The 12,534-nt window shown below is 31.2% G+C and overlaps 1 protein-coding gene across 1 annotated transcript; it reads left to right on the top strand.

Moving 5' to 3' along the window:
* Positions 1 to 5,786: 5,786 nt before the first annotated feature.
* On the top strand, positions 5,787 to 6,527 carry LOC106680790 (uncharacterized). The gene has a single exon (XM_014420720.1). It carries the CDS (start codon positions 5,787 to 5,789, stop codon positions 6,525 to 6,527), a length of 741 nt encoding a protein of 246 aa, XP_014276206.1.
* The last annotated feature ends 6,007 nt before the right edge of the window (positions 6,528 to 12,534 follow it).

Here is a 12,534-nt window from a genome sequence, read left to right as displayed (position 1 = left end):
TTAAGGCGTATACGTATGACAGTTAAATGTGTCTGTTAAAACGACTGTTACTGGTACTGGTATTTGGTGAGGGGAACAAGTGCGGCAAGTGAGCCTAGTGGTCCTTTTAGCCAACCCCAGACGGCTACCTAGAACCTAGGTTGCCGCCCCATACTAACCAAGGTGGGAGTTTCAAGATTCATTCTTCGGGACCGCCGAAAAATGAATGTTTAACTGCCCCAGGTGGGAATAGAACCCGCAACGTTCCGAACCGAGCGCACTGGGATTGCGACAGTACAATCATGACTGTAACAATCATACAGTTATAGTTATAACAATTCTCCAAAAGAGTGAATAATGGCGTGTATTAGTCAGGTAAAACAGATATTTTCAAGCCGCTGAGCGGGTATTTTTTGGTTGTAAGAATCAGCAGTACTGGCCTTAAAGACATAATTATTATGAATGTTATACAGGAAAATGGAAAACTTGTGGATGAAGCTAAAGTCACATTCGTGTCTAAATTCTTAAAAGTGCATCGCTTCCTTAAATTAATGCTCTTCTTTGATTTAATTTTTTTTTTTACGTTGGAATCATTACAGTTTGCCATTTTAATAATCTCAGAATGTTTGTTAAAAATAAATCAAAGAAGGCAACCATCGTAGAAGAGATGATTAATTTTTTGCCAGCAATTCCAGAAGGCTGATGCTCTCATAGTAAACTTCTTCAATACCTCCTTATACTTTTCGTTGAACGCGGGGGTGGTGGACACTAATAAAATGTTTTTACTGTTTTATGAGTTATAGTTAGATAACTTAAAATGTTCTTACTGTAGTGATAACAAACAACACAACAAAAAACAATGGCTTGATGGCAACTACTCATTGACTGTTACAAAACCGTTGCAAACGGTTTGAGCTCTAAAATTGATATATACACAGTTTGCCACAGAGCAACATGTATACAATAAAAAATGAATTTTGGCATCTCACTTTAACACACCCTATTAAATATTAATTTTTTATATAATATATTTTTACATAATTTTTCTTACAAAAACAGGATTAGCATACTTTTTATTAGTTACGGTTAGTTAACTTAAAACCTTCTTAATGTGGTGAGAACAAGCAACACAACACAAAACAATGGCTTGATGGCAACTATCGACTGACTGTTACAAATACAATCGATATATTCACAGTTTGCCACAGAGCAACATATATACAATGAAAAATTAATTTTTACATCTCACTTTGACAGTATTAATTGTGTATATTGTATGTATTTATGTACAATAATTACGTTTATGTTTGATTTTCAAGTTTCATTTACAATAATTTATTGTTGTTAAGGTAATCAAAATTTTAATACATATATACATATATATATATATATATATATATATGAGTAATGGGCTGAGGTCTATAAACGTTTGAGAGAAATGCATCTACGGCTCAATAAATTTCACTTAATTGTGCACTAATTTACCGAATTTAATCAAAATTGTTAGTCACGTTTAAATGCTGATAAAATGAAAAATATTTCATATAGAGTGGTATTTTCCGTGGGACAATATTAATGAAAAAATGACTGGAACAAACAACGTAGGCATATATCAGCATAAAGTATATAATTTCAGTTTCGTACGACATTTTGTTTTTAAGCTAGGTTGTTTACTCAAAGACCATTTTACGAGCTAGGTTCAAGGGAGCTCAAAACAAACGTTTTTATCAAAAACTATAATTCGATTTTTTTACGATTGCAATACTTCTTCTATATAATATATTCCATATAAGGGTATGTGAAAGTAATGTGTACACATTATGAGATTTTTTAAAAATGTATAAGTTTTTGCTTTGATGAATATTGATTAGGATCAATGGTTTTAAATTTACATGATTATTGAAACAAATGGAAAGTTTTTTTTATGAAGTTCCTAAGATTAAAACGTAACATAAAGACAACCTATATTTGTATTATTATGTTGTTTAATAAAAAATAGAAATTATTAAGAATTAAACTGGATTTGGTGAATGACACAATACTTCCTTTTTCAAATAAAATAACTTATTTCATATAATCCACATTATTTTATTTGAAAAAGGAAGAATTCTATCATTCACCAAATCCAGTTTAATTCCAAAGACTCTTCCAGTAAAAGATCATTAAGTTTTTGATTAAGAATATTTCAAAATCCGTTTCACCTAGGAGTAAATGAAACTAATGTACCATTTAACAACACGTTTTACAAATATCCATTAACAATAAGTTTGTTCCAAGGACCGGTTTGAGAGTCTGCAAACTGTCAGGAGCATGCGCAGTTCCGTTTTGGTGTTCCATGGAGGCCAGCGCCATTTCTCTGATTGCTTAGACATCTGTTCCAAGGGACCGAATTCCAAGGTCGGAACAGTTTGCGATCTTTCAAGTTCCAAGGCTTATTGAAGCAAGCAGATTATTTATTTGTCAAGATAACTCAATTGGAAAAGCGGTAAGCGGTTATCTTCACTTTTTTATTTCATATTTTAATTGACATTTCTATTTTTACATTAGAATTTTGACTGTCTTAGAAATTAAGCAGTTGTCATTCCCTTAAAAATGAGAAATTTTCAATATTTTACAAATGTAACAAATTTGTTGAACGCGGGGGTGGTGGACACAAATAAAATGTTTTTATTGTTTTATTAGTTACGGTTAAATAACATAAAACGTTCTTACAGTAGTGAGAACAAACAACACAACACACACAACAAAAGCTTGATGGCAACTAACTGGCAACTGACCGTTAGACCAAGTACATAAAGGTTAGTGACTACAATCGATATATTCATCGTTTGCCACAGAGCAATATTTTTGCAATAAAAAATGAACTTTTACATCTCACTTTAACAAAAATGAAATGTACCTTCAGGTGCATTCGTGCTATAAGGGGTAATGTCCCCTTTTATTAAATCTCAGTCTATAATTTGGATTTAGGAACTCACTTCTTCCTTTAAAACTTTAATTGAATAAAATATTGATTGTACTCTTAAAATACCAACAGTCACTATCTGGTTTTGCATATATGTAATGCACTCGTCTATTTTCACTTGTTTAGTCCTTTCCAGTAAATTATTTCTATATGTTCTCAACTAGTTTGGTAGTCCTTTTTTTGAGAGTGAAATTTCAAAACTTTCTTTCTATTTTTCTTATACCATTCATATCCAAATTCTTTTGAATGACTGATTTAGCTTAATATGTAGGTTTTGTGGGTGATACATATAATATAATAGCACTTTTATTATATTCTCAAAATATGATTTTAAAATGCAAGTCTATAGATCATTCAAATCTGTTTACGTCTTGATCATATATAATTATGCGTATTATCAGGAAGCCCAGTATTTCTTTTTTTTTTTTTTTTTTATGAAGTAGCTTTAAAATTTTTAATTCTACTAATTTTCTACTGGAAGATTATTGACTGACTGTGTGAATATGGTCCGGGTGGATGGATGAATGGAATATGGTCCGGGTGCGGTCAAAAAAACTCAAATAGTAAATAATTATACTATTTTTATTGAGCCAACGTTTCGCCCCACGTTGCAGGGCTTCGTCAGGGCTAAAAAAGATACAAAAACTTGACATAGTTACAAAAAGGAAAAAAATTCAAATCAAATGATGAGACAGAATGCATACCTGTTTTGACGGCAGTCTAAGACAGAGTCTCGTTTGTATTGGGAGGAGTGGGGATGGCAGTTATGCCACAATAATTTTAAAGTAAACATAGTAAAAAAGTATTTAAATTAGGTGAACAATAAGTGGTAATATACATAATAGAGGGGAAGAAGAGATATTAATAAAAAAAAAAAACTCAAAGATAGAAAAACAAAGGAAAAATAAAGTATAAAATAATGGGATACAATGTGTGTAAGTGATTAAGAACCACAATATACCAAATGAGTGGGGATACAGAAAAGTGTATCTATCATTCATTTACTAATTTTCTAATTTCATCACCCATAGCATATTATTTTAAATTATTATTGTATTTATATAAATTAATACAAATAAATATAAAAATAAAATAAAAATACAAATAATCTTATTATTGTAAATTGCATTATATTTATTATACTCATTTAAATAGAGGATGTTTCTATTGGCGGTAATTTTGGCTTGGTAAGCTCTTCCTAAGCCCGCTTAACTCTGGAATTTCCAATGTAAAGAGATATTTTGAATGAAGGATACTCTTACAAAATCCAATTTTCAAAATTATACTGTGGTTTTTCCGATCGGGGGGTCCTGAAGGGCTAAACAGGAAATATTAAAAATGATTTTGCAGATTAGATTTTGGAATATTAAACGATGCATAAAATAGAAAAATATAGAATGCAAAAGGTTAAATGGTAAGAGAGTTCAATGATAAGATCACCTTTTAAAAACAAAACACTAAAACTGAGGTCGAAAAATAAATAGTTATGTTTGAACTTATTGACGTTTAAAATGTTTTGGATAGCTTAATTTTAAACTTTTATCCAACGGACTTTTTACACAAAAGTTTATTCAATAATCAATTGGAAAGAAGTTTTAGGTAAAAATAAAAATTAAGAAAGACAGAGAAGTTTATTCTTATATAGGAATTGTATACCTTTTATTTATAAAGGTGAACAACTAATAATAATAACAAAAATAATAATAATAAAAAATAAATAAACGACTCCTTATCCTCTTGGTATGATCTTGCCGATGTTCCAGTTCATAACCTCTGGGTATGATCTTGACCATGTTCCATATCGTAGTTTTAAGTGCAAATAAATTTCATAAACAGCATAGTCTACTAAACTAACAATGCAGCAAATGAAAAAAAATTAAATGACTGGGAAATTTTTGTTTTCATTTAACAATAGTATCCATCGAACTTTAACCAAGAAAGTTCATTAGGAACGTTTATACAATAAATTATTTCTTAGACGTTTTAGGTAACAAAAACAAAATTTGATAGATAGAAATTTATTGTTATACTATGTGTGCAAAATAAATCTTCCCAAATGCTCCTCTCTGGTTAATGAATGGTCTGTTAGTGTCAGCTGCCCCAGAGGTAGGATAATTTGGCCACTCCCTAATTTAAGTTTTTATGTTTAAAAGATTAAAATATATAAGAATTCTAAAGAACTTTTTAGCAAGACTTTTAATGACCTTGCATCATCTGACGAAGCGGAAGGACTAACCAACAAAAAGAAGGTAGTAACCTCATGTTTTCGTAACTTTGCAGTCCGAGAATGGTGGGAGAAAGCGTTCCCAGTCCTTAAACAATCCCAAACTAGGCAACGCTCGATCATGCGCAGTATATCAATCACTTCAGCGTCCGGACTGTCTCTTGGAACGCAGCTAATAACGAATTATTTATTGATAGCTTAAGAAGTTATGCCAACTATATCAATTTAATTTGTATATTTGTTTCTTTACAAAAAAGACATTTTGTTGTTTAATTATTTAATTTTTTATTAAGTTAGCAAAATTTATTTTGTAAAATGAACAAAGTGCGTTTCATGCAGTTACCATTCTTTGGCGCCTATTCATTCTCCCGCCCGGTTAGCTGTCTGGGTCAGACACGTGCTTGTATGTCAAATCTGTCAAATGAATGATTTGGATATTTTGAGTGGTATCTAGTTGTTTGGTATTAGTTAACCAAAAGAGAAGGATTATCCTCTGTTACTAAAAGTTAGTTAATTAGTGTGCAAGTACTTTGTGAAGCTTAGGAGACATTGGTGTATAACAAACGTGCTTGTTAAGCTTTGTTCACTTTTCAACAATTCTTATTATTAGGTTTGAAAATGGGTTCTAGGAAGGTTAAGAGTCCTATTTTGAAAAAAACTTGGAAAAGTGAGTCAATGAACGATAATTCTAACAGTGATGGTTCAGATGCTGATTATGACGGTAATAACTATCAGAAAGTTGCTCGCAGCAATATTAAAAAGCGTCGCATGAATCTTCCTACGGAATCCGTTAGAATTTTAAAGAGGTGGCTTTTTGACCATAGACATAATGCTTATCCAAATGATTTTGAAAAATCTTCTTTAAGTCAGGAAGCCAATCTAACCATATCACAAGTTTCCAATTGGTTTATTAATGCTAGGAGAAGAATTTTGCCTAAATTAATGGAAGATTTTCAGGAAACTTCATACCAGCCAGCTCTGGAACAGGAGACTAGAAGAAAAGGATTAGTTTCTGGTGTTCCTTCAAACAAAACCGTTGGAAAAACTCATGACATTAAGGTTGAGTATGAAGATGAGATTAAGGTTGAATATGAAGATAGTGGGTGGGATCCACATAATACTTCATTTCGCCCAAAAAAAAGCAATGAATTCTCTGACAATGCAACTAAGTTCAGTGATTTTGTGAGTGACATTATAAAAATATCTAGTCCCAGCCATGAAAGTGTGCGTTATATTCCTAATAGTTGTAGTGATAGTTACAGCTATACTCATGAAAGTGAAGATCCCTTCAACTGTCTGAATGTTCTTGTTGAAGCTGCTATGGTTGTGCGTCAAAGAGAATTAGAGGCTGGAGTTTGACTCTTAAGGAAAGTTCTCGGCAGATGAATACAATCGTTTTGGTGTATAATTTTAAGGAGTCGACTGAAATGATTCTCAGAAGACATAACCTGGGATATGATTTGTGGTTAAAAAGTAAATTATGCCCATTGGAGTACAATTGTAAAGGTTGTTTTGTATTCTATGGCTTTATACCAAAGAAGTATGGGTGTTTGATAGTAATCTGTTTGACCATCTATAAGTTCTAAATACTCTGTAGTTCCGTATCTGCTCATTTTTTACTTACTGATCTAGTATGTATATTTCTTTTTTTTTTATAAATAACCACAATGTGTTCGTAGTGAAATCTTCTAGATGAATTTTTAGTGATAGCTCAATTGAATGAAATATGACCTTTTATAAAAATAGAATATACAGGAATATTATTCAAAGGTTGTGTTATCTTTAAAAAGAAAAAAAAATATATTAAGATACTGATGTAACTCTTGAACAATAAATGATGACTAATTTCATGCTAATTTTGTCAAGCACTTTTCAGTATTACCTCAATTTTTAGTTTAGGCTCAGTATTACCTCAATTTTAAATATATGAATGCACTAATTTTACGTTTTATACAATAAATCATAAGTGCTATATTGTTGTTTTTCTTCTAACCTTTATGCAGTATTACTATAAACAACAGTATATCATGACAGTATACCTTTATCTTATGAGAATTTTTGAGTGAATCTTATATTATGATAGATTTATTATCTGTTTATAGATTTAAGAATAAAAAAGGGTTTTTGACTTGTGAGTTTATAACTCAATTTTTTGGTTATAAATACTTTACACAGTTTGTATAAGTTTGCATGCCTGACAAAATATTGTGTTAAAGTTGCTTTAGTTTACCTTATTGGGCAGAACTCATTTGGCTGTTTGAACTAAAATTAACTTTGTGAAATTATATGGGTTGATTAGTTTTAATTTTATTTTTATCAGACTAGTTGATAGTTTATCTTTGAAATCTGATTGCATGCAAGCGATTTAAGTAGTATAAAATGTATACATGTATAAGATGAATTCCTCCAAGTTTCCGGTAGTAGTTTTAATAAATTTTGTTTGGTTAAAATTTGAATAAGCTTAAGATAATAATAATTACTGCTTTGTTTATGACAATACGTGCTACTTAGGTAGTTTTTGTCTCACGTTTGGTCTCATTTTTTAAAATTTTGTATTTTAACGTATTTCATTGATTGCAATGTAGATTGGAGTTACTTAACGTGCCTGCTGCCTCTAGTACAGTGTAGTGGGACTCAATTAGAGAAAATAATCCTAGTCTACAACACTTTCCTTAGAATATGTCAAATTGAAAATAAAATCAAAAATTGTTTTCTTGTTGTACCACTGTCACAGCAGAGCAGTGTTATGCCTAGGGAGCCACTTATAGTCTATGTCATTGATAGTTCATATATTCTCATATTTTTCACTTAATCTTTCAGGAAGATATAATTAACAATAATGCTGGAGTAGAATAATTTTATTTATTGGTTTCAAATTTGAAGTTTTTATTATTAAATCAAATGAGAACAAATGTGTAACACCAGAAGTTGTGTACAGTGTACATAAATCCTTAATTAAATTTATAAATTCATTTTTGGAATGAAAGTATACTATTAGTGAAAAGATCTTATCCTTTTACTAACTAACATCAATTGTGAAAATATATTTTAGAGACTAGGTTATTTTCAGTGTTTATTTAGTATACTGAGTTATATATATATTGCACTTGTGGAACTTGAAGTATAAAAAATGATTTCTAGGTTTTACAAAATTTTGGTTGTTAAAAAAGTACAAAAAATCTGTGAATGAAGGATATGTTAATCAAAAATTCATGAGAGAGATCATAATGAGGTTTTATTAGTTCATACTAGTCAGAACTTCTCCTGGAGCATCCCTAATGAAGGCCTGAAGTTCAGGTTGAAAGGTTGGCATGAATAAATAGATTTAGTTTTATTCTCTGACCATCTCCTCATATGAGAGAGATCAGTTGACGATGTTGATAAAGGAGAGTCGGACAGAAAAGAATATTTTGTTCATATTGTCTTTTACTGCTGAGGAGTGTATTTTTAATCCTGGACAAACTGTTTTCTTCTTCCCCATTCTATATTTATTCTTTGAAAGGTCTCTACAATTCCACCTTCCCAGGGTTCTATTATGTGATTAATCATGTTTATAATATTAATACCTCATGAAGTCATTGTTAATGAAGTGTGCTTAGAAAATTATATTAGACAAATATTGGAGCAAAAATAATACAAGAGGTAATGATTTTTTTTATGCTATTTATATTATATATTATTTATGCTAACAGTTTATAATAGTTTGTTTTTTTATTGATAGTATTTATAGTGATAGGTTTTTTTTGTCCAGTTCTGCATTATCTATGGGAAATTGTTTTTGCTTAACTGAAAAAAAAATCCCTATTCTAAAAAGATATTTAATATTTATTAAGAGATACTTGTTTACAAAGCAATCTTAGCGGCAGGAACTTCATAACTCACACAGAGTGTTAGTATTGGCCAGACGTCTACTGCAAATAACCTGTTGAATAGTTTGTTTATGCCTTTTAATTGAGTGGAAATCCACAGCTGTAGTCTAAAGTCTTAGAATGAAGATCTTTTAAAAAATATTTTAATAAAAATAATTTTTTCTTTTGTATATATATCAATTTTTTCTTTTATTTCTAAAACTGTTCAATGAACAATTGTTTTAAAACTTATTTTATATAACTTAACCACTGTTTCAATTTAAAGGGTAATTAAAAACAAACCGACCTCATTAGTTCTTCAATACTCATACTTTCTAATATAATTTATCCATACATAGTATCAAAATTCATTCTAATTGGTATATGATCTGATTATCATGAATTCTGTAACAGCAGTAGTTAAAGAGATATTAACATGGTTTAGTAATCTAGCTCCTGAAGTATCAATTCATCTATTCATGAACAACTTATGGCTATGCCAAATAACTAAAAATCAATGATTTTATTAAATTATTAAATCAAGGTATTGCATAAAGGAAAGAGACTTCAATGAATTTTAAGGTATTTATTAAAAAAATTACATTTGAATAAAAAATTATTTCAATTCTTGGCATACATGGGTCTCCGTAGTTGACGAATTACTTGGAACAATGGCACTTGGTGTTGATTTTGGGATTATTTAAAAAATAACTTACATATCAATCTCTTTCTTTGCTGTTAGGTTGAAGGTGCTTAATGGGTGAAGTGGTAAATTTCCTTACCTGAGAATAAATGTCCTCCAGTTTGGTGAGGAAAAAATGTGACATTAAAAAGATAAAGCATGGGATAACCAGCAACTGTAACTGGTATTTGGACAGTTAAAGTTATTTTTAACTTGAAATTGCCTACTTTAAAACACTAATTTCCTTACTTATGGATTGTAAATCTGATAAGCTTACATTCCTTCATACCACCTATTAGTAGTTCAGATCAGTTATTAAATCCATTTGGTTCTAGAAATTACATTAAATCATTCCACTGAATATTGGAATTTATTATAAAATGGATGTTAATATGAAGAAGTATTGTTATCTTGAAAAATTCTTACTGATAGTGATGTTGAAGAATTTGAGCTGGTTAAATTGAAGTATAATTACAATTTATGAAATCCAAAACAAAAATAATGTTATGAATGTAAGTATTTATCTTTAAATAAATGGAGGATCTCTGGAAAGGATTTTAAAGTTAAAAATTAGAGAACTAATTAACAGATGTCCAAGGAAAATAATTTATGAGTAATGTGGGCACAATCGAAAATCACTTAATAAAAACAATGTTACCTAAGAGTGACATAATTCTCTTCTTTTTTCTTTCTGTGGTGCTACAGTTCGATGTGGTCCTTTGCCAGATAGCTCGATTCTGTGCAGCCACTTTCCAATTTGAAATCTTTAGCAACACAAGAGCATCCTTAGTCTTAGTAACTGTGTCCCTTCCTCTGTTTTAGTCTACCTCTATTCCTCTAATGGTTAAGTTTACCCTCGATTAGCTTCTTAGGAAACTGGTCATCCATCCTTCTGGTGTCATGACTGGTCACCTCAGGCTCCCTAGCTTGATGTTCTGTATTGCATTTGGCTCCCAGAAGAGCTCTTACACTTTAGTGTTGTACCGTCTTCTCCATTGATCTCCTTGTTTAAGTGGGCCAAAAATCCTCGATATTTTCCTTTCAAAAATGAGGATTTCGTTTTACTTCTTGGTTGTTAAAGTCTACATTTTGGATTTGTAGATAAAGATCTGCTTAATAAGAGTTTAATAAATTAAGCACATTTTCTGTCGAGAGAACAATGGCTTAATGTCATGCTTCCTGAAGCCAAACTGGCATCTGTTGGCCATCATCAACCTCAGGATTGTTTTTACTCTGATCTTATTTTTAGAGCGAACAATGGACCCTGAGTACTTAACCCTTTCACTCCCAGTGGACGCTTTGAATTGTCTGTACGGAAAATGGGATAATGGGATTGGTTCCTCATACCACTGGGACAAATGGGATGCCTTGCTCCTACCACAGAGACAAAAACCTTTATTCTGACCCATTCATGCCAAAAATTCGTATTTTCAATGCTAAAGGCCTCATTAAGAGATTTCAAGATTAAGTTTTTTGTTTTCTGAATTTTGTTGTAATTGGTAATAAAGGGTTGAAAGTACTGGTCTATGCTCTGACAACTGAACGGACTTATAACTAAAGGTTCTTTTTCCACATTTCCATTTGTTTTGCCAGCTCTCATGTTCTTTGTTTTCTCATTTATAGTCAGGCCAATGTCTGCAACGGTTGTGAGGTGCATTGTGCAAGCTAGAGACGATGTCAATATCGTCATCAAAGACAAGCAGTTGGATGAGTCTATCAGAAATGGTTCTTGTTTGGAAACAGAGCATCCTCATACTTTTGTAAAGGGGGAAAAGAGCAAACACAGTAGGGCATCTCCTTGTCTCAGTCCTCTTTTCAAATTGAATTCTGGTGAAATTTTGACTTTGTACTGAACATTTCCATTGTTATTTTGATGATGCTTATCAGTTTTGATGGAATCCTGAATTTTTGCAATGCATCATCAAGTTTGGACCTCTTGATACTATCATATAAATTCTTGAAGTATATAAAAAAAATAATTTGCTTTAATTTTGAATTCAGTTGACTTCTGGAGAATTAACCTAATAATGAATATTTCATCCATTGAGGATTTCCCTCTTCTAAATCCCATCTAGTATTATCCTATTTCTCTTTCTACAATAGGAAGTTCCTGATTGGGCATTTGTTGTTCCACAATGTATATATGATATACCATATCATGCCTAATGGAGTTGTTCTTTACAGTGTTTTAAGAGCTCTGCCAAGAATACTTGTTCACCTGAAGCCTTGTTCTTGATTTTCAAGGTAGTAATATAATTTTGAAAAGTGAGAATTATTTGTTCTTCAAATCTGGTAGGAAGGTGGGCATCATGAGGTAGCCTGGTTAGTGGAATTCCAGCAGTAATGAAAGCCTTTATGATTTTATTTTTTAAAGTTTTTATTTTATTTTTATGCCCCCCTTTCTGGTCTCCTGGAGCCTAAATTTATGGACCACCATATAAATAAGAGCCCAGCACTCAGGCTGAACTCGAACTGACTGCTGCAGTCACGACACGAGCCAGTTGAAGTTGGAGCTTTAACCCACTTGGCTACTAGCGACTTTTTTTTTTTAAAGCATTGATTATTTGCTTGTATATTTAAACAAGGGTTTCATCACTACTGCTATCCCTAAAACCAGGTTTCATCGTAAAGTTCGCCCTCCACCCTTGTGACATCATATTTCTTATAATTCAAAGAACAAATAATTCTCACTTCTTCTATATGGCATTTAGACTTTATTACATCTAGTTAACGATTAGTCATGTCCACATTATTACTAAATAAATTATTTTTCTTAGAGATTTTTTTTTGTAATTCATTTAATTTTTAAATAGAACTCATACTAATATGATACAAT

Source organism: Halyomorpha halys, unplaced genomic scaffold, assembly GCF_000696795.3.
Source record: "Halyomorpha halys isolate HHAL.00 unplaced genomic scaffold, Hhal_1.1 Scaffold287.1, whole genome shotgun sequence".
Classification (NCBI taxonomy): domain Eukaryota; kingdom Metazoa; phylum Arthropoda; class Insecta; order Hemiptera; family Pentatomidae; genus Halyomorpha; species Halyomorpha halys.
Note: the sequence above shows the minus strand (reverse complement) of the source record. Positions and strands in the feature narration are given on the sequence as shown.